The sequence below is a fragment of the Leptinotarsa decemlineata genome, unplaced genomic scaffold (genome assembly GCF_025532065.1).
Source record: "Leptinotarsa decemlineata unplaced genomic scaffold, Ldec_3_MD MMD2_tig00000690_RagTag_RagTag, whole genome shotgun sequence".
NCBI lineage: Eukaryota > Metazoa > Arthropoda > Insecta > Coleoptera > Chrysomelidae > Leptinotarsa > Leptinotarsa decemlineata.
The window spans coordinates 1,021,317-1,045,100 of record NW_027412554.1 but is presented as its reverse complement, the minus strand read 5'-3'; the positions used below and the strand labels follow the sequence as shown (position 1 = coordinate 1,045,100).

The following is a 23,784-nucleotide window of genomic DNA, read 5'->3' as shown; positions in this document are numbered from 1 at the left end:
ATATGCGTCAAAAATAACAGCATCACCAAATTTTTTAGAAAATGTCGACAATCTAAGTAATAGCCTATTCTTGAAATATGTGAAGAAGGACTAATGGACATGATACATAATTTTGAAACTAAAAGTTCATCTGGATTGGATGATATCCAGATCTGAAACGGTTAAAGAGCTAAAGAATTTCATTATTGCTTCTTTGACATATTTAATGTTCACGTGATCATAGCAAGGTAAATTTCCACGGAATCATGAAGCTTTTGTACAAGAATGGATATAGGGCAAAAATCGAAAATTACCGGCCAGTCTCTTGTAGTCGGTGTTTTCTGAAATATTTGAGAAAATCGTGAAAACATTAATGTATTAATTTTTTAAAAGATTTAGAGTTCTCTCCAACAACCAGTTTGTATGTAGGGAAATTCGAAGTACAGAATATGCGATATACGCTTTAACCACTGATATCTTCAAGGTAAAAAAAATTGCCTAATTTGCGTTATTGACAATATGAGAACCCAGGCAGTTATATTCTAATATTCGTTCAGGAACTATTCCTACTTGTCAGCACCAACCTGGATAACATTACAAGATGAATTCATCACGTAACGGATGAAATGAATCTACTTATGTTATGATGTAATGGCATTAATATGCTCATGTGATTCAATCCCAGATGAATAAAACTTCAAATTGAAAAGAGTATATTTTATAGATAGGGTAGATTTTGAGAAAGAAATGTTTTGTCTTTCTAATTCTTTATACATCTTTATACAAAAAATGTGGAAAACTTCCAAAGGAAGGAAGATAGCAATCAATTCAAAAATAACTTCTTTACAAAGATATGTAGATAACGCGTAGAAGTTACTTTTAGATAAAAACTTGGAGAAGAAGATCTTTTTCGAAAACAAAACACAAGCACTACAGGAAAATCCTCAAGGCGCTCTCAGAGCGGTGCCTGTGCGGAAGTAGTGATTCACATTGGATTGGAATCGCTGGAGATTAAATCAATTTGGAAAAACGTTCTCAGGAAGTTTATACCACATAAACGCAGTTCTTCAGATGAAAGAGTTCTTGAACAGTGAAGTTTGAGGTGTACTGAGTTTAACCTCAAAACGATGAGTAGCCACAATCCGCCACGTATTTCTGATATGTACTGGTCTTGGTGGAATCGAATGTGCCAAGTCACTTGAACACCTCCCGTGAAAGTATCTATAGAAGAGAGATAATTCTCCAACCTTTTTTCGATGTTCCAGGCTATCAAGGTTGCATGCGATGTTCGCGTCTCCCATCAGGCGGATGGCTCTTTTCTGGATGGAATCCAGCAACCCCACGGTACGTTTGGGGCAGAACTCCATACATGAAAACAATACTCCAAAAAACGTCTGATCTGAGCTTTATAAAGGATCAAAAGTTGAAGAGGTGTGTACAGTTTTCTGGTTCGGAACACTGTTCCAAGCTTTTGAGAAGCAGCCTTTACAATTCCTGTGACATGATTGTGCCTAGACATATTGGTGCCCATTTTCACCCCCCAAAAAACTTATCGAAGCAGAAAGCGGAATTGTCTGACCTGACATTACTATATCCGGTTCGGAGACATTTATCATCTTGGAGAAAACCGATGCCTTGATGGTGAAAGAATTCGAGAGAAATCCATTGACAGCCACTTGCAGGAAACGTTCTTTCAGGAAGCTGAAGAGCCATACATGGAAATGATCCAACATGCCATAACATCGAAGTTTGGCCAGCAAAACCTCATGCCACACACGGTCAAAGGCCTTGGAAATATCAAGCGCAACAGTTCTTGATTCTCTATGTTTCTCGATTGTGTTTTTCCAAATATGGGTGACATACGATAGAAGGTCGTCTGTTGATCCTTGTTTCCGAAAGCCATATTGATGATCGCTCAAGAGGTTGAAGCCTTCCAAATATTTGAGGATATGATAGTTTACGACTTTGTCCATGATTTTTGATATCACTGATATCAAAGCGACTGGTCTATAGTTATTTGGAAGATTTTTTCTTTTTTGGGAGTAGGCTGAACTTGAGCAATCTTTCAATAAGATGGAAAATTATCTATCGAAACAACTACCCGCCTATCAACATTGAAATAAATGAAAGAAAAAATACTTTTGAAACGGCTCCTACTTCCATATGGATGTCAGTCACAGGGAAGCCACACAATATAGTGTATGGAAGAGCCAAATTCCATGCACATGGAACACTGTCATCTTCAATGGAGGAAATTGATATGTCGCAATAAGGCACTTAATTCATTGGATCTTCAGCACCAATCTGGATAAGAGTGCTAGATGAGGCACTCAATTCATTCATAACATAACGACTTTATGTCATTGTGATATGAGTTCAATCTACTCATATCACGATGACAATACTCAATGATATTCATACGCTCATTTGATTCAATAATTTCTACTTTGCCAACATAACTCAAAACTCTTTTTTTGAATAGATTTTCATGTCATTTCACTAATTTTTGTGAGAAATCATTTTCCACGACTGAATAAAATTCTCCTTCTGAATTAACTTTTTATTCAATCCGTAGACATGTAGAAATACCCAAAAAAGTCGGTTCATATTTATCGAAAAATATATCTTTCAATGCACAGGTTAGTGTGGAGTTCAAGAAATGATTCAAATGGTAAGCTAATATACGAGAAAAAAAAATTCGTTATTGAATGTTGAATGAGATTTACTGTTATGTGATGGAATTGGCCGATATTTGATGAAAATCCATAAGGTATTCAAGAAACACTTTATTGTGATTTTCACTGCATACTTTTGAAAAACGCAACTCGTGTTTTGCTACAATAGCGTGAAGAGACACACCTAAAGAAGCTACTTTATAGCGAAACACGTGCTGAGTTTTTGTAAAACTTATTAGTGAAAATCTCACAATGAAGTGTTTCTTGAATATGTTGGGAGATATTTAATTATTTTCATCTCAATATTACATATTTATAATACATATCGAATTTTCAATGAAAAGTATACTAAAAGATGTATACATCAATAGTGAAAATACGGGAAGTTGAATCAGTAGACGGTATTTGATAGATATATTCACAAAAATGTTAGTTATTGATGGAGGACTAGTTTTTCTTGAGACTTTATTAGGTTGGATTTTTTCGAAATATCATTTATAAACAAACATTTCAAAACTCAGTGGGTATTTATTGATTGACTCACACTAATATTAAAATATAGTCGAAGCTACTGAACCCAGAACCTTGAAATATGCAGGAAGGTTCCTTGTATAGCCTAAATAAGCATCAAGAGAGGGAATCAGGAATTTCCACTCCCAAGGGGCAAAATAGGGATTTTAATATTATATTGAATTTCGTCAGTTTCGAAGTTAAAAACCTGAAGTTATGGGTTGATGAAAAAATATTGCAACTATTTGTTTAAAATGGTCTGTTACGAAGCTCAATGATACACCAAATTCTACGAAAGCTTAGCCGCGGACAACAGCTAGTAATTCATATTTTTATTATAAGAATACAGTAACTAAAAAAATATGCGAACTGCACTAGGTAATGAATATCTTCAAGAATCGAATTATGTTACCCATAAAGAAATTTCGCAAAACCAACTTTATTTTACAGAAATTCCAAAATATGCATTGTAAAAATGGTATCTAATTCAATTTTATTTATGGATCAGTATTTTGCATATAGTGGCTATCACATAGAAGGTAGATATATGGTGTCGCGGACTTTCATTTAGACCTTTTTAAGAAGAATAATACGGTGCATTATCTTCATGTAACTCCAACGGTACGCCAAGATAGCCCTCAGCGGGCAAGAATTTTTCCAACGCACTCAATACTTATCATCATATTATGACCTTTGTAAATTGTAGCCTATATGTTATTCTGATGTCAAAGCTGTATTTATGTAAAGTTGCATTTAAATCCGTTCAGTCGTTTAGGCGTGAAGGCACAAACATAAAATACATTTATCCATCCCCACAAACCTTCACATTTATAATATTCGTATAGATATATAGATTATTGTATAGTGAGAATTCATTCAACAGCAATTCAACCCAGAGATGAGCAAGCTTCTCTAAAGTTAATTACTTACTATTACTGACTCGACTTCGACTTAAATTGAGTAAACATTCATTACAAATTATAGCATGCTAATGGTTTTTTTATGCGAACATTATTAAATGTGAATTTATTTCTATCACACAATTTTACGATCTCTGCTCTATAAGGGTCTTAATTTTCGCAAATACCTATTCGAGTATTTACATTGATTTGTTTCAAAATAATGGGCCTTGAGAAAAGATAATTTTTAGTAATTTTCCTACGTTATTCAAATGTTGTTTCTGTAATACTCAATGTAAATACTAAATGTAATACTCACCTTCGACTTCTATTTTTGTATCTGCGCTATAAATAAAGTGATTTCTTTTAACGCTATTCCACAATTTCAAGTCATTGGTCAAGTTTTTCATAAACACATTACACATTTTATTTAGAGCCATAGCGATTCAACACAATGAATAAATAAAATTGTTATTCTCTTGTTATATTGATACTAATGATAAAAATTTGGAATTACAGTGGATTGGTAATGACCTTGTGAACTTACTATCAACGTATTTCACTTTCAAATGAGCTTAGACAAATTCCGAGTTTTATCTATCTACACAGTGAGCCCAGTCTAGAAATTGTGGCTCAAATTTGAACTTCATATGAATAGTACGGATAACAGGTAGGAAATTTCAAGGCACGCGGGTGTCAATATTGAAAGTATAAGTTTTGTGTGTTCAGTGAAGATCTATGGATTTCCTGTGTTTCTTAATTTTACCAAAGCGTGTGTGGGTACATACGTTTTTGCTTTCTACATCTCAACTATTATATAATAAACATGGGAAACTTCCAGAATAGGAAGAAAGAAACTCAATAAAATGTGTAAATCATACATCGAAATTTCTTTCAATATAATATATCTGAGTCCAAATGAAACCACTACTTAAAAAAACTAGGAGTTTGATTGTTTTCCACATAAGCCATTTTTCATAGTAATACTAAAATGTTCTTCATTCATTACGTTGTGAAACGTTCCTGTGAATGTTATCTATTCGGATTCCATCACGGATATTCAAAGTACTATATGAATATAAAAATTCATTTTCGTGTAATACGATGGTGACATCTTTAAAAGTTAATTCTAAGGTAGAGGTTCCAATTTCTAAAAATGGAACACCATTTGGCTGGCAAATTAATTTAAACCGATCCCAAGTCCTACCCCACTACTTGACGTTGAAACGACTTTGTAGCATGTCGCACGACCTCGACTATGAGTTACGTTTATGCCTCAGCGGTGGTGTAGTTCGTAAGGCATTCTCGTATTTTGAAACCAATTTTATATTCAATAACTCTTTCACAACTTTTACGTTTCACACACTAAGAGATTCACTTTTCTCAATGCTTTAATAAAAATTGTAAATGCAGGTTCCAAGTGACAAAACTGGAATAAGTAAAATAGTGTCTAGCCTATATTTATAATACAATTCAAACAACGACTTGTCTATGCGGTACGAAAGAGTATTCATGGTAAAAACGTAAGTTATCATAATAAATATTTCTCGGCAGAAAGAAATCCAGCATAAAAAGTATCGTTAGAAAGCAAGTCAGAATAAATACATCCCAGCTCAATGGGACCCTAACGTTCCAATATGCGATCTTTCATTGTGTGCAGTTTCAGAATACATCGTTAAGGAAAAAACATGATCGCGCGTGTGTTATCTGTATATATGCATATACATACAGAGTGTACAAATTTATTCATTGTTATGAGGAAAAGCTTAAATTTTTTCGGTTGTCTTTCAGTGAATTGTGTTAACATCATCGATGCACCATTAATCGTCGATGATGGTGACCAATATATGAGATACCAAAGTTTTAGATATTTACAATTCATCGAAAAGTAAACACTTTTGGTTCATGAACATTGAAATAGAGGAAAACCAATGACAAATTTTGATAGCCCATATTGAGGAGAGTCCAAATCTACAATAAATTAGCCATTTCCGGTTTTCACGTCCGGTCGTCCGATTTCAATAATTTTGGCATCAATGGATTCGTTTCGATGTCAAGAAACATATATTCAAACATTTTCAGAAGTATGGAAAGCATATGAGGCTAACTTTGTTACTAATTAAGATAGGAGAGGATGCGGGTATTCTGACCTCACAATCTTTACTGGAGAATATAAAAATAAAATTCATACGTATGTAGCATGTATTTTCTTTATTTTGGTAGTATATTATGGAGCCATTTATATGAACGTCTTATTGATAGTTATGTTTTAGAAAGAAGGGGGCGTGCCCTCGGTAATATTCATGACGTATGATATACTTTTGATTGGCGATTCACTTTTAGTACCAATCGAAATGCATTTGAAAAAGTATGAACGTAAATTAGATGAATTTCAAAAGAAGTTGTTCATTTTGAGAAAAGACATTTCTTTTTTTGAGAATAAAAGTGAAGTTACGGAAAAATTAGATAACCTCAAAACAGTTTTAGAATATTCAGTCAAAAATTATATAAATGTGTACTAACTATAAAATGTTCATTTATGTCACAAAATCTCGCATGAAAGTACGTTTTTGCTAGGCAAGTTGACATCATCAGGAGATGATAAAGGAAAAAAAATAGATGGCGAGCGCAACCTGAAGGGTTGCGAATACAACACGTCTGAAAAAATGGGACGACGATGACTGGGAGAGCCTAACGTTTTAACGTGCGATCCAACATGCCTGAGGAACATTGAGCCGCATATACGTTAACCAAGTTAGCATTATCAAGTAGTTGAATGCATGTAGGTGAACATAACAGAAAAAATGTATATAGGATGTCGTTTGAGAAAGAAAAGAATGGTATCTAGCGTATCAACGTGTGATTTTCTCCATTTACAGTGTGGCTTATTTGAATCGTACCTACTATTATCTCTTATTTATGATGTTTCACCAAGCTGGGATCCTCAAGAGATTACGAATTGGCCACATACGTAATTTACGATCTCTCGATGAGCGTATCGGAATTTCACAAAAATATAATGTGATGAAGAGTTCATTTATGTCACAAAAAACGCATTGAGAATTTCTCAAAATTTTGACACTTCAATCGCATCGAAAAAAAAATACATTTTCTTAAACCATATTTTTTGCCAAAATCCATATGATTTGTATTGTAACATGCTAGCAAAATTGACTCAAAAAATGCTTGAAAAAAATCAAAAATATAACGCGATAAAACGTTCATTTTTGTCATGAAAAATGCATGAAGAATTTTGCAAAATTCCAATGCATTCAATGCATTGAAACAGTCATTTTGGACACATAAATCGTTTAAAAAAAAACGTTTTTTTATTGCTACATATTTTTCAAAAAAGTATAAGTGCATATACAAAGTGACTAACTGTTTCAAAATACGTTTTTCAACTAGTAATACATCTAATAGAAAAACAGTAAACCGTTTATAATAGAAACCAGAATCGAAATGTCCTTAGACCCAGAGAAAAAAGAAATTCCATACGACATTTAAAGTGTGATTGTGAGAAAAGATTTTTAAGATATGTTGTGAAGAGTTCATGTGGAAGTGATTGTTTATCGATGAATCGTAAAGATCCGAAACTTTGTTGATTCATGTAATGGTCACCAATATCGTTGCGTTACGTTAGCGGCCATGTTTCTTTTTCTTCAACGCTTCACACAACATGTATACTACGATGGCAATCCTATTTTTTTCTTCAACACTGGCAGCTATGTTTTTTTTTCTTTAACGCTTCCACCCTGTATACCCCAATGGCAACTTTTCCTCGACACAGCAAACACATCCTGTGTACCTCGATGGCAGATATGTTTTTTCCTTTAACGCTGGCAGTCATGTCTTTTTTCTTTAACACTACACACTCTGTATACCTCAATAGCAGCCATGTGTTTTCTTTCACGCTAGCATACAAGTTTTTTTTTGACGCTGGCAGCCATGTTTTTTTCTTTGAAGCGGCACACACCATGTATACCGCGATGAGAGCCATTTTTTTTTCTTCACCGCAGGCAGTCATGTTTTCTTTCTTTAACGCTGCGTACACCCTGTACAACATTTCATTGATGTGTTTTGGAACAACACTCTGTATATCCAATATTATTGCTATCATTCCAAGCATACTCCAATCGTTATCTCTCAAACACCGATAACGCCATCGCTAACATTGATAAGCCACTTCTGTTCCAGAGCCCTGGTCGTTCATCTATAGTGAAACTCTTAATAAAAGTACATACCACCACCCCATTCCGACTCTATGATAACGACGGTGTTGAATCTCAAACTGCATGTTCAAGGTCGTATGACATGCACATATTTCAAGGTCGTGACACGCCATTCAAGTTCAAACCTCCAGATCACGTACCGGGAATAGTGTGAATTCTCAAGATAAAATTTCATGTTCATGGTCATAGCAAAGGTCAAAGGCCTTGTGTCGGGTACAGAATGGATAAGGACGAGATTATATGATGTGACATCATTCGAAATCAAACGTCGAGCAAGAATGAGTCTCAAGGTCAAACCGGGCGATCAAGGTCATATTACACATGTATACATCTTTTAAGGTCACATACCGAATGCATACCGAATCTCGAGGTCATCACCCACGTTCAAGACCATATGGACTGACACGAAACTCAAGGTCATGTGACGTCATTCAAGGTGAAAGTCAATTGGTGATGTAAGGCCCTAAAGTGGCCTCAGGCATCTAATCTGTTTAAAATATGTTTTTCCGTTAATCAGTTTTCGCCCCCATACGAACGACAACTCTCAGAAGTTGAGAAACCTGTGTGAGCTAAGTACTAACGAGGTCTTACCTTTTAACGTGTGATTTCTTACACCTAAAATTAGTTTTTTTAACAAATACATTTATAAAATTTGAAAAATCACCAATGAAAGTTACAAAGTTATCACTACCATCAGTACCTAGTAACTGGATCATCATTGTTCATATTTGCTACCTCTGCCAAGTCTTTTCCAACAATGTTTTGCAAAATGGCCTTTCTTACCACATTTGAAGCAACCATCTTTATTTGCATTGTGAACGGAATTATTTGTGGGAGTTCCTTGGTTCAGAACCTTAAATTTCACCTGATTTTTTCCCTTTCTCAGCATAGATGTGATGACGAATTATTTTTCAAAATGCTCACAAATGTTTCCAAATACTTTGGCATTGCTAAAAATAAACTGCGAGCTAATTTATCATATTTATCTTCGAGACTTTTCCACATGGCAAAATCTGTGGGTTTTTCCTGCACAATATCCATCAGCGTGTCACCTAAACATTGTGCTATTACGCACAATGTGTTTCCCAAAAAGATACTGACTGAATCATTTACCATCCAATTGGGATAGTCGACTATTGTTGACCGTTTTCTTGTTAAAATATTTCAAGTCCGTATATATGCCGAGTTATTAATGTCTTCTTTGGCTAATTGGTCAGATCTTTCATTTCCAACTATGCCAATGTGTGAAGAAATCCCCATAAACTGGATGAAAATATGTTTTTTGGTGTAGTGTGTGGAGATACTTTTGCAAATATTGGACGTAGAGTTTCCGGTTCAACTTTTGATCAAATATCAATCCTGAAAATTTGACATACTCAACGTATTCAATATTATGTTCATAGATCTGAAATTTAGGGGAATTTCTTATGAATTTATTAGAGAAATGAATACATTTAAAACCTTGCGGTACTCCATTTCCTTATATTCTGTTACGAGTTACAGAGACGTTCATGCGAACAGGGAAGTTACGATCTATCAAAAGTTTCCAATGAATTTCGGGGTATTTTCTTTGAGTAAACATTTTTTTAGTGTACTAATGATTGCAGGCCTTCATACAGTGTCATATGCTCTTGAAATATCAATAATTATTGCGATTCAGTTTTGATCATTCGCAAAAGATTCGTGGACTTCTGATTCAATATCTACCAGATCATTAAGTGTTGATCGTTTTACACATGTACACGCAAATAACACTGGCTTCTATGACTCAGGATGCGATTTAGGTTTGTCTGTTTCGTAAATAGGAATGATTACTGTCTCAGACCATATGCGAGGAAAGAAATGTTGACACCAAATGACGTTATATATTTTGACAAGCAGTTCTTTGGCATTTTTTGGCGAAATTTTGAGAAAAATCATTAGAATTTCATCTGGTTCGGGGAATGAGTTAATTAGGTCATCTGGATTTTCAACCTCTCGTCTACTGAAAGTGGTGAAATATCTTTCTCTGATTTTTATTTCAAGAACTCAACTCTATAATTGTTATCACTGAAATATACTTGTGATATACTGTTTGGAACCTTTGGTGTAGTAATGAATATTACTGGAGTTTTTTCCCAACACCAAATCGTTATTTTTACACCTCGACACGTGTTTCGATCACCAAGTGATCATCTTCAAGAGGAAGATAAAACAGTTTTATAGAAGTAATATGTCTGGAGTTCGAAATCTTATTTAGAATTTTGATATATCTGGTTTTATCTTTCTTTCCGTCTGAAGGAGGTATATGCTATGTAATAATTCAAGTAGTCCCGTTATGTTTGACGTATATGTTTGTGACACGCTAAGAGGGTCAATGATCTGTACACGTTTACAAAAAAGTCTTTTGTTTCATCCTATGACAAGACATGTTTTCCTGATTCGTTTTGGAACTTGGGTTGGGCCGATCTCAATAATTTTTCTAGATATTTTTCACTAGTGAAGGTTTTGACTGTTTCAATTCATTGCTATGGGGTAGGTTTTGGGAATTCCTTTTCTTGATTAAAAGAATTTGATGGAGATGTCGTAATTTTCGAAATATTTCGTTTCGTTCGGTTCGAATCAGTTGATGATTTTCTTTCGTTGTTTCTAATGTCATTGCAATATTTGAATTTGTTTGTTCAGTACTGTTTTCAATAATGGTTTCTGAAAGGGCTTCATTGTTCGTGCTGGGAATGGACTCATTTTTGTTCATGCCTGGACAGTTGACAGCTGAATGTCCGCTTTGCCTACATTTGAAACAATACTGATTATCTAAGGTAAGATATACGATATGGTGTTTAGTCAAAGAATAAAATGATAGATGGAGGTAATTTAGAGTGACCTAACGGAGAAATATATACTTGTCTCCGGAAACTTGGGGCATGTTTATAGTTGGGGTTAGATATTCCGATTCTCAGGAAGCAATTTGAAGATACCAAATTCAATCCCAGCCCGCGTATTTCAGATTCAAGGATACTATGTGGTTTTGATGGACATACGTTAGAGATGACCAGTTTTTCATTAGAGGTTGATCAGTCTTCACGCCGTTGAAATATCTTGGTTGATCGCAATTTTTCCTTCGGTGTTGCTGAAGAATTCATCGACTAGTTTTTCGCTTGACAGATAAATGAAAATATGAGAGGAGCATTCGGTTATTTCAGGTTTTATTTCCATCATTGAATTAAAAATTTCACAGGTTTCTGATGAACACTTTTAGGTCACTTTGTCAAGCCCGTACTCAACTATATTCAATTGGTGTAATTGATGACCTGTTCATTTTGTAGAAATTCATGATCACTTCAATGAAATGAATGAAAACACTTTTGTCTAATTTCCACTACTCATTTTATTTGTATGACCGGATTTTATCCCAATTTCACATATGAAAACTAACTAACTTGAGATAAAACCCGAAACCGGTCATTGAAATGAAATGAAATGGAAATAAGACAAAAGTGTTTTCATTCATTTTATTATATTGAATTGCTTACAATACATGCTATTTTACATCTGACAATGACAACGGAAAAGGAAAGAGTTTTTTGCCGCACTGTTATCTATACCTAACCTTATCATTCTTCTCCTTCTTTATTCTGCATTGCTAATACTTCATCCATATCACAAGTGAACAAAACAGTTGACATCTACCAATCATACGCATATACTAGAGAAAGAGAAAAATAACTGCAATCAAGTAATTTATCTCAGATGTCATGTGCGACAGTCTACATGAATACATATACTGAATGTTTTTTTCGGGAATTCAGTTGAGTTTCATATTTCCGTTTCAAACCTCATTTTCTAATAATGACAATCAGCTAAGATCCATTCATTTTCACAAAACTATTTGAAATACATTTTTTACCTGCTAAAAGAATATCTGCGAATACTTTGAGTTTTCCATTTTTTTCATGAGTTTCTTTGGTGACGATTTTTGTTTCGCTCCATTATATAGTAGGATCACCAGTTGATTCTAGAATATGTTCCGCTGTCATCTGAGTCTGCCATCTCCCTTCTTCTTATATATTCTCGAGGGTCTTAAAGTTTCATCTACATTACTTTTTCCACAGTAAGGTATATCGAAACTTTTCATTTTTAATACCACTTGAATTTGTAACAAACGTCCTTGTAGGACAAAAATGCAGTAACGTTAGCTACAAATACAAGTGGTATAAAAACATAGAAAGTCCTAATTCTCACTTTGTGTCAAAAAAAAGTCAATGTGCTAATTCTAAAAGTTGTTGTTACATTATATCTTAAAGCTCTAATTTTTTTGACGTAAGTCAATCTTCACAGAGGCAAAAAAATTTATAGTGAACTTTAGGTTTTCAAAACGAAAAAAGATTCTTTTTCGACGTCAACCACTGAAGAAATCTAAGTATAGATATGGAAATTCCTTCATTTAATATTTTCAATGTGCAGACAAAATTTATAAATACGACAAGTTACAAACTAATTGGACTCTCCAGTGATTTATTTTGCGAAGTAACTTTTCGGGATGAACTTTTCAGTTTGCCCCTTATTACACTTCAGCGGATTACCTGTTGATAAGGCTCTGCCTATATTTCAGATTGTGCAAGGTTATATATGAAAAAACAGTAAATATTGAGTGGCCCAGAAATAGAATATTTTTGAAAAATCCAAATTTACATTTCCAGAAATGGTGGACAAAAATTTATTATAGTTGGTAGCAGGTACACATCATTTTACAGAGAAATGTGTACAAAGATTCAATTCTTCAGAGAATAATTGGAACTTTATTAAGTTAACAGAAATATTATGTCACACTGAATGTTTTCTGACTGAATGCTATATCCTTTTTCATACCTTATTTTGTAATCGAAATGAAAGATATTCCGGAAAAGTAGACTCAAATTAAAACATGGAATTCTTGAAGTAATTTAATTCTTGAATTACTATAAATATACAAAAGTTTTGAACACTGGGGAACAAACAAACAACTTATAACTCGGAACTGCTATTCCCTTCTGATTCTTCTGGAATGGTACTTATTTCACCACATTTTTCATTTTTCAACTTGCTAATCTGAAATTGAATGAATTATATAATGGTCACCAATATGTAAAATGTTTGCCACCTCTTGTATAAGAGATTTTTCCTTGGTTGCTGCTCTGTGTAAAAGAATTTTGACTTTATCCAGTAAAGTCGATTTCTGTTCTAGTTGTTCTCGAACTTTTGAAAGTTCATCTGAAATGGCCACAAACCCGTCATCATCAGTTGTTTTGGAAGTGGGGAAATTTCGCAATTTATTTTTTGCCATGGATAATTCATGTTCCATATTGCCGAGTTTTTGTACACATTCTTCATACTTTTTCTTGAGGCACAAATGATTTCTTTTCAGTTTATCAGCAGATGCCTCAAATAAAAAAAACCTATTGATATAACGTGGAACTTGCGAAACTAATTTCCAAAACAAATAGGAAAAGGGATGGTGGAAATTATTTCTGATTTATATACTGTTGAAATTAGGATGGAATGCTATATAATGGATTTTTGCAGATTTCTTTCACTGCGTAAGAACTATTTTGATGTCAGGAATATTGAATATGAAAGTTTCTAAAATAAAAAAGGAAACCAAATGAAAATTTCTGAGAAAAATTTTTGCTTCAACTCGCACATGTTTTCACAGGATTTTGTTCAATTTTCAAGAAAGTTACAAATAGGAATAAATATCCGATAATACATTTTCGGAAATCAAAACATCGACGCTCCATAGGTACTTGACACTTGTTTCGATAGTATTTATTCAAAGTCAGGTATCTTTTTTAAAGATAATTTCAGGTGTACCTATTGATAACCACTCTTTCGTTGAAGTTGGTATCAACTTCAATATTCACATCCAGGAGAAAAATAAAAAACTGTTCATAACTAAAAACTGAAATAAAATATGCATGGAATTTCGCTAACCTAAAAATAATCGTAATTTCATTCAACTAATTCAAATCAATATCTAGGCAAATATTCTTGTTTTTTATTGTGTTCTGTTATATTATAATAGATATTTTATGTTTTCGCATTCGGATATTTTCACTGTTAGTATCTGGCAATCCTAATCTTCAACCCAATCCATAGTTTATGACTGCACCATTTTGAATTTTTGTTAATGGTTTATGGTTGGGAATACAAAATTTTGTTCATGTTTCCGCAATAGGGCTTCGACATATTTTTTTTAGAATTCTTCATTCATTCGTCTCCAAGTTACTTCACTGGTTTGGAAGTAACTTGGTTTGGAATCTTTTAATTTCAAATTCTCTTTTCTTGTCAATAATTTTTTAATTTTCATCTCGGGTTAATAGTTCAACTTTTTTTTTAATTTTTGGCTGTAGCCATTTCATTGTAATTTCAATTTTTTTGCTTATTATAATTGATAATTTTCAGCTAACGTTTTTAATTTTTTACAGATTCTTCCAGGGATTTCAAATCAATTCATATCATATTAGATAATGGCAGTCGAACTAATGAAATGCGAATTATTGTTAGATAAGTATATCGACAAGTTGTTGCATGCAGTTCATTTCCAACCTCTTCGGATGAACACTTCAACATTTACGTTTCCTTTTCGAAGAGCGTGCATACTCTGAATGAAACCAACTATAACTGACTGGAGGAATGTTCGGAAAGTGGAAAACCAATTTCGGTGCATGATCATATGTTGAGTGTCATCTGAGTCTGCTGTCCAACTATCGGTTGGTGGAAGGATCGTTAGTGTCTTCTCATTCTTGACGTTGCATTTTCACGGTGCCTAATCTTTCACAAAGTAACTGAATAGTTATTTGCTCCCATACCCCCATGCATTTACGAAATCTTAATACATAATCTTGAAACAGAGTAATGCATACTCTACTGATAAATGTCGACTCTGACAACTTCACTTCATCCTCTTTCCAAGTTTTTTTCTGAGGTTCTTTCCAAAGTTTCCCAAATTGAGCAATGTGTTTATAGCTATGATTCCTAGGGGGTACTTTCCCCTGATTCCAAAGAAATTGTTAAATGGTCTGTATCGCCTTTGTTCGATTCTTTGCCCAAATATACTTTGAAGCTCAACCTACATCTCCTTGAAACTGTTACACATATATATTAGCTGCCTAACTTGTGAACTCAGACTAGATGATATTGTGAGCAGAGTATTCTATTCTATTTGCAGACTGTATCAAACATTTGTATGCATTTTCCATATCTTCCTACTGTCTCTGCTAGTTCGACTGGAGTATCATCTGTTCCCAAAACAGCGTCCTGTACATTGAACAAATAAAACAAATAGCTAGAAATATCAATTATTAAGCAATAAAATTACATTATTATTGAAATAAGCAATGAAAAAATCAAACAATTGAAAATGAAATCAAAAAAATTAAGAAAGATTTCAACTCAAGTTATTTCACGACGCGTCGGTTCGATTGTTAGTACCCGGATGATGACTGGAAGTGGGGATAGGTAAAAGCATCTGAATGACCTATAAATAGTTATATCTCGGAAAACTAGTCCAGTCATTACCCGAAAACGATTGTGGATACTAAAAATCGAAACATCGTTAATGCATTACATTTTCAATTGTTCAATTTTTTTTATTTTTTTCTCATTTTCAATTTATTTTGAATTCATTTAACGTTTCATTGCTTAATATACTTGCTATTTCCATATTCATTTTAATTTTATTTATGAAATCCGAATTGTTTTGTAGAATGCGGCAGACACATTTTGAATACAATGAGAAACTAGTTGATAGAGAAGTAATTAGTTTCGTTTCAATAATTACAAGCCAACGGCAACGGTGGCTCCATCTCGGGCTATGCCGTTTTTCTTATCATTTTGAAGCTAGGCAAACCAGAAAAAATTTCAACTACTTTTCTTTGATGTCGCTGCTCAGTTCTCGGCATTCAATTACTCGATACTCTGGGGTACATTTATTACAAGAATATCCGTAGCACTCAAACCGAATACTCCAACCCTAGTGCAAATCGAAGTTTTTTGTGTAGGTAGTTTTTGGCAGCCTGAGCTCAATGAACTAAATGAAAATCGAAGAGACGTTGCGGGTTCGAAAAACTTATCCAGACCCAGATGGGCTAAATAGTTTTTGGTATAAAAAACTAATGGGCACCCAGCGCCATCTAGTCAGAGTTTCCAACTCATGATTGCATCGGAAGCAACCGATTCAGGTTGAGATAACAGATATAATTTGAAAACCATTACAATTTCAGTTCCTGTACAGTATGTACATTTTTTATATGAATAATTTCCGGCATTATAAAAAAAGGTTCAACGATACTGAGTAGTTAACCTTTTGTTGGTCGTTCAATAGGGAATTTGAATATTTGCCTTTGTTGATTTAGAGATACTCTAGCAAGTTTAATTATGTCTTTGATTTTTTCTATGGAGTATGTCGTAGTTAATATTGAAATCGTGATTGTTTTCCAAAAGGTGAAATTATTCTTCTTTAGTTTTTAAATTTCTTGAAGTGTGGGTGTCTTGAAGGTACCAGTATTATATTCAATGCGAGGGTATACCTTATAAATGGTTTGTTTGGAAAGTTTTTTAACAAGGATATGATCAATTAAGTTCGGGTTGAATTTATGGAATTTGTTTCATCAGATTTGATACCTTATCAAAATTCCCTGGGGACATTGGTATACTCAAGAGTCTGTGGATCATACTGTGGTTACTTGCTGATTTATGGTGCTGTGTGTGATTAGAATCGTATTTGTTGTTAATGTTCAGGATTGTGGGCTCTAAAAAATTCATCGAATTATTGGTTTATAGTTCTATTGTGAATTTAATGTTTTCATGAATGGAGTAGATGTATTGTAGGTATTTGTCGATGTGTTTCTGAGAAGTAGGCTACCACATCATCAACATACCTATACCAGTAAATACATTTTTGCCTATGCACCAGGTTAATTTAGTCATAGGATAGGTTACATCCCCAATGCTTATGTTTATGAATTTCCAAGGATTGTAAATAATTGAGTTTCCATCCCTTGCCTGCATAATGCAAAATATTTGTATCGTTTAGAAACTGGAACTTATGATTGCATTCCAAGGAATGGTTTGACAACGTTGAATCATTTTACCTAGTCTGAAGGACCTTTTATGTTCAGCATACCATTTCAAGAAATATCGGCCACATAATGGCCGATATTAGTGGTAATGTGGGATTAGCACTATTACACTTTGGACACTTGCTTATATACTCTAGATTTCTCTATTTTTTCCACTTCATCTTTGACATTGACGATAAACAATTCATGAAAAAATTGCACTTACAATTTTTTGTTCAGCTCACCGAATATCTTTATTTATCACAAAAACGGGAATATGATAATGAATATGATTTTTTAGTTACTATAAAATATATAATGAATGAAATGTAGTTTTTTTTCAAACTTTTTTAACGTAATCTCATGAAGTACACTGATTGAAAGAGCTCCACGAAGCGAAACATCTTTTCTGATCTTTAATGAAGACGCAAGTCATGTGAAATATTGTTAATCAACGATACTCCATTTTTATGGTACTCAGAATACTCCCTGTTTTTTATAAATTTTTTAATTGATATTCAATGGTTGAAATAAACATTTTCATTTTTCATGATGTACTCGCTTTAGATGCCGCGTCTGCATCCCCAAATTCACCCTCGGAGGCCTATTTTCGGCGTTGATTTGAAATTATGAATGATAAAAATACAGTTTCAGGAGGCGAGATTTTTTTTAATTTCCCCCTTGTTTTTGAATCACCCGTAAATTATATTTAATTTCGGGTCGAAGAACGAAGTTTTATGTTCTTTCAGAAAACTCAGACGTCTTCAAGAATTTTCATTTTTTTTCAAATCAATCTTAATCATTATTAATAAACTGTCAAATGAAAAACGAAATATAGAGTGCAAATAGGTTGCAATAACGAATAATATAACATTATTTCTCTTAGTAATTGAATAACAACAAATCACCACTATTTTTCAACACATTTTGGATCACCATGTCATTTTGATCTCCTGATCAAACTCGGCAAATAATTCTCAGTCCATCTAAACCAGAACAAATCATATCAGTCTTATCTCTACAGAGTAACTGCCAAAATGATGTGAAATTGAATTCAACTTCTGATGGGCATTTTATTTTTCAGAAATGTCATCTCTTCATGAAATGAATCCAAGTGAATTTTTCTGAAAAGATGAACTTCATTTTTTCTCTGCAGTTAAGATTGTAGCACGCAGTATATTCCATTAAGAAAACATATTCGGGTCAGGCACTGTGAGATTGTCTTGAATGAAATCGTAGAATACAAGTTCATGAGTCTTTTTTCAAATGATCAACATTTACTTTCCAGATTTTCTCTTGGCTACTAATTCCTTGGTAATATCAAGGAATCTGGTCCCGTAATTCATCCCCGGTATCATATCTGAACTTAATTTTTTCCAATCTCTTCATAGTTCCATTAGCCATATTTTCTTTGGGATAATGGGGAGTTGAATTTCACTTTTTTGTCTATCCAAGATGAAGTATTGTCTGTGGAGTTTGGAATTATGGATAGTTTTCAAATCTGCAGTCGGTCGTCTGATGTGTTCCAAAATATCGCTGTCAATTTTCTGAAATTTTGTCTAAAGTTGAATATGTCGTCATGAGGATTCTAAAAAATTCCATTTCGAAATCTCCATTCTTTTCCATATTTTTTTCACGTGATACTGAGAGTGAAACATCAATACTTTGGCTGATTTTTTCACGTTTGGTGATCCAGTTACAAATGGCAAAATCTCTTGTTTTGTGTACATGGATCATACCCTCAATGAGACTCATTGATCTTTCAATTCGTCGATCTGTAACTCGCCGTAATATTCGTTGGGTAGCACAATCTTTGTCTCTTACTCAAACTTGTAAAAACATTTCTCTTATGTTAGCTGTGATGACATATTTTCTTATTCTAAAATTCAACAGAATACCATACATGGAGTTATACAGATAGGGACCTGTCAATAAATTATCATTCAACTCACACTATCTGAAGCATCAAACACAATTCTTGATTTATTCACTTTGTTCACATTCGTTACCCAAAATGGAGCCAATAACCAAGTTTTTTCATTTAGATTATGGGCTTTTCCTTTCGCCAACTTCTTAACTTCTTTTGTTTGAAGGTGATTGACAATGTTACAATAATAACACAATAATGAGTTTCATCAGCTCGGACTTCCATTGTCTAATAATATATGAAATGATTGGAAATCCCTAAAAGAATCAATACGAATTGAAAATTAAAAAGAATAGCTGATAGTAACAATTATATTGAACAAAAAACCCAGAAATGAAATTACAGTGAAATAAAATACAAATGAAAAAAATTAAAAATGGAACAATTAAACAAAAAATAAAAAATTAAGAGATTCCAAACCAAGTTACTTCACAATCGTCTTCAGGTGATGACTAGATCAATTCCTCCGAGAGATGACTATTTATGGGTCATTCGAGTACTTTCACTTATCTGATTTTTCCGCTTCACCGATTTAGCGGGAGATAACCGTTTGGCGGTTGTTGGCCAGTTTTTGCTTGATTATACAATTCCATATGCTGCGTAACTCTACGCTAGCTGGGCTGAATACATTGTTGAACAACATGTATGCGGCTTCTTTGAATTTCTTCCTAAACCAATGTTCCTCCCTGTGTATAATATCAGCTTGGGACCACTCGATGTAATGTTGACGGATCCAAATATGCTTTGCTATTCCTGATTTGCTATTGTCCCCTCGCTGTGTGTGTTTCTTGTGCTCGGAAATCAAACGTTCAATGGCCTCTTTGTCACGTTGGGTAGCGTATGGTGTTCGTGAGGTTGCTACGGATAGTGTTTCCGTATCTGAACAAGGTTCTGATGTTGTACTTGGGCCCAATTCTTCTCATCATTTCCGATAATCCTCTGATGTAGGGAAGTGCAAGCACTGGTTGTGACGACTTTTCTTCCTTGCGATGCTCTTGCTGTCTTTCAGCCAAAGTCTGTTCCACCATCCCTTTAGAGTAGCCATTCCGTTGAAGATCATTTTTGTTGATGTTGATGTCTCGAGTCCTTCCTTCGTATTACAGAGCCCGAAAGCACGGTCTAATAGAGTCTCGATGATTCCTCTTTCAGTCGATTGATGGTGATTGGATTCGTGGTTCAGATACTGTCTCGTGTGAGGGGGTTTTCGGTATACAGATGTTTCTCACTTAGTGTCGTCGGTCCTCTTCACCAATACGTCTAAGAAAAACAATTCGTTGTGGATCTCCTTCTCCATTGTGAAAGTGATGGAAGGTCTTACGCTGTTGATGTGTTTCAAAAAGAAGTCTCGTTTAGTATTCCCATATTATGAAGGTGTCTTAAACATATATTATCTCAACCAGACTCGGTACGGTACGGACACGGAACCTGCGACTTATTGTTTACGAAAAGAATTTGAAGATTCAATCTCGTCGAACCGCCCGGCTACCGACCGGGCGGTTCGACGTTCGGGATTTTATGCATATATTATGTAAGTAACTGTTTTGCCAAACGTTTCGAAAATTCCACGTCAGGAGAATCCGATGAATATTTCTGCAAGTAACGATATAATATTTCGAATAGTCAAAAAAGTTCTCATTGTGATAATTCATTGTGAACAACATATTAGAAAAAAATAATTAGGTTCGTACCGAATGATCTGAGAGAGGTTGCTTTCCACTTACTAGTCTTTTATTTTCCACCTGCAATTTTTCTACTACTCGTTTCAATATAAAAATTGTTCTCTCCAGTTCGGAGACTTTTTTTGATTCAGGAGCGGCTGTTTGAGGTACATCATGATTCATTTCTTGTGTGTGTCTTTCTGTTTTCAGCACATCAATATAGCTGAAATGATAGTCGTCATATTTAAATTCAATTCAAATTGCCTAAAACCAGCAAAAACGAAGTGAGTACTTTTTCTTACTTTTCCAGGTGTTGAATTTGCTGGTGCAAATGGGGTGTTTCTTTTGTGGTTTGTTCCAAATCTAATTTCAAATCCAAGTTTTCAGCTTCCAATTTCATATTTGTTTTTTGTAAATTAGAAATAGCTGTTTGGAGTCTTTCAATTTCTCCCCTGACTTCAGCTGTACCCTAGAAAAAATTCAGCGGATGTTATCTCTCGATCATAATTGAAAATTTTTTGTATGAAACACGTTAGGGAATCAACTATGTTTGATGACTGTGTCAGGAAGAGATACATATGTACTGAAAAAATTAAATATTTTGAATTCAAATTCATAATTCACCTCTTGCAACGTTTCTACACAGCGGGATACTATGATGGGCATTGGATGATATAAGACATATATACGTGCAAGTTATTTCTGTTTCAGGCGGGTTTCAGTTGAAGTATTTGAAAATCCTTTCTTATTGCACATCTACAACACAAAACTAACCTACATATCACCCTGAAAAAATGGCGGTACGCGCCTTTTCCCCGCGGTTTGCGCCTCAGTTGAAATATTCAAAAATATTTTTTTATTGCACATCTACAACATAAGACCACTCACCATACTAATCGACTTCGTTAAGGAGCTGGGTTTATTTGGCCGAGTGTGAATAGGCGTGAGCCACAATACACCCTTGCGGGTTGCGGTAGAGGGTCGAACAAACCCACTCACTTCAGACCTAATCTAACCTTAATGAAACGAATCTACATACAAAATTTGAGCCGCCGAAAATATCAAGAGCGGTACGGAGAAACAGTGATGAAAATATAATTTTAATATATGGAGTAAGGAAAATGATCATCATGGAAATAAATAGAATAGAAACTCTTCAGAAAGATATGTTTAAATCATGTACAGAATTCAGATACATATTGAAAAAAGAAAATTATTTAGAAACAACTACTTTTGTATAAAAAAATTCCTTTTTTTCAAAAAAAAATTCCCTTTGAATTCATATATATTGAGGTAGTTATTTTAAAAGAGATTTCGTGAGATTCAATATTCATGAGAAATAGCTATTTCGATTTTTTTCAGTTTCAATCGAAAATAAACTCTTGTGCATGATCTGAACATAACTGAAATAAAGAATTAGTTTCTCTCACTAGGATATGGCTGAGATATGTGGATGGTGATGTGGATTTCTTGACGTTTTGACAATTATCAAAATAAGCTTGCTATTATTCAGTTTGCAAAATGGTATTTAGATTGAAACATTCATCATCAGAGTTGCAGGAAGCTCAACACAAAACTGAATGAATTTTTCAGAAGAAGTCTAAATGATGATTTTGAGGTTATATAAGGTATCAAAACGTGGTTACAGGAGGAAATCAATGATGGAGAGATGATTGATACAGGTGTTCAACTCACTAGGAGGTGATAAAAATTTACAGGTAACTAATGAAACTAGTGGGGGTGAATTTACATTGCGATCCTTTTGAAGCACTATGTATCTGTGCACTTCAAAGTGAGAAACTAAAAATACACTATCCTAGTTGTTTATATAACACTTTAAGTTCAAAAAAACATCAATGAATCGTTTTTGATCTCTTGCTAGGACACACAAATTCTGACACATTAGTGTCACCACGTACAATGGAAAACTTAACGTAATGAAGGTTTTTCTGGACTTGAATTCGTTGGTATTATTCAACGATATTCAAAATGGTAGGAGTGGAACGATTCGATTAGTTGACCAGAAAAATATTGTGTTTACTGTAAAATAACTAGAATGTCGTTACCTTTCGTAAATAAGGATCAGTATGATCCAGCTCTAAATAGTATTCTTCCAATTGTAAGAAATATAAAGAACTTTATTAGGAAACGTATTTAGTATATTGGCCTTGAACCAAAATAGGAAGTTGATAGCCATATTATTTATCTTCAATGATGGTTAATAATGAAATAAATGCTTCAGAAATTATTTCATCAGTTCCATTCAATGTGCCAGCACGTTACACTAGACGCTTTTCAATATACCGTCAAACTTCCCAACTTCCAGAACATCTCTTGCTATTATACTTCAATTAGCTAAAAAATTTAATTAGTCTAATTTTAACACAATAATTTTGAACCATATAGAAAATAATGAGCAGTAAACCACATATCAGTGGTTAATATATCGATCCTCTAACTTCGACCTTGAATGACATCACATGACCTTGAGCTATGTGCACGTTATATGACTATCTATACCTTGAACGACATTGTGCTATATGAGCTTTATGGGCTATATGATCATATGACCTTGAACACGGAGTTCGAACTTAACGATCAAATTTGTTCTTGATACCTTGACCTTGAGCCTGAGTGACTTCGAATGAGAAGATTGTGATCTCATGAGATCAGTCCATTGAATAGTTCAGTCCGCAATAGAAGCCAGTGGTGGAAAGATGCAGGATGCAGGTCATTTAAATATCGAGATATTTCGCCATTCACCTAGCAGTTGGCATTTTACACTTGCTCGCTGAGCAGACGGTTGCCGGGATTCGTTATCAGAACG

The 23,784-nt window shown here is 34.1% G+C and overlaps 2 protein-coding genes across 6 annotated transcripts in view; both read right to left on the bottom strand.

Annotated features, from left to right (window-relative positions):
* BckdhB (Branched chain keto acid dehydrogenase E1 subunit beta) overlaps positions 1-4,633 on the bottom strand; it is a 127,946-nt gene extending 123,313 nt beyond the window's left edge. Inside the window, exon 1 of the mRNA XM_074174657.1 lies at positions 4,383-4,633. Within this exon, the coding sequence (XP_074030758.1) occupies positions 4,383-4,503 (121 nt within the window). The 5' untranslated portion in view covers positions 4,504-4,633. The remainder of the gene's footprint in view (positions 1-4,382) is intronic.
* An 8,571-nt stretch (positions 4,634-13,204) lies between these two features.
* LOC111509351 (Centrosomal protein 290kDa) overlaps positions 13,205-23,784 on the bottom strand; it is a 155,777-nt gene continuing 145,197 nt past the window's right edge. For 2 of the 5 annotated variants that reach the window (XM_074174647.1, XM_074174650.1), the window contains exons 16-19: positions 21,260-21,426; positions 20,988-21,180; positions 13,415-13,693; positions 13,205-13,362 (exon numbers count right to left, since the gene is read on the bottom strand). In XM_074174647.1, the coding sequence (XP_074030748.1) occupies positions 13,279-13,362; positions 13,415-13,693; positions 20,988-21,180; positions 21,260-21,426 (723 nt within the window). In that variant the 3' untranslated portion in view covers positions 13,205-13,278. Of the gene's footprint in view, positions 13,363-13,414; positions 13,694-20,987; positions 21,181-21,259; positions 21,427-23,124; positions 23,313-23,784 lie in introns of those variants that run through there. The other 3 variants (XM_074174648.1, XM_074174649.1, XM_074174651.1) reach the window with 3 other exon arrangements.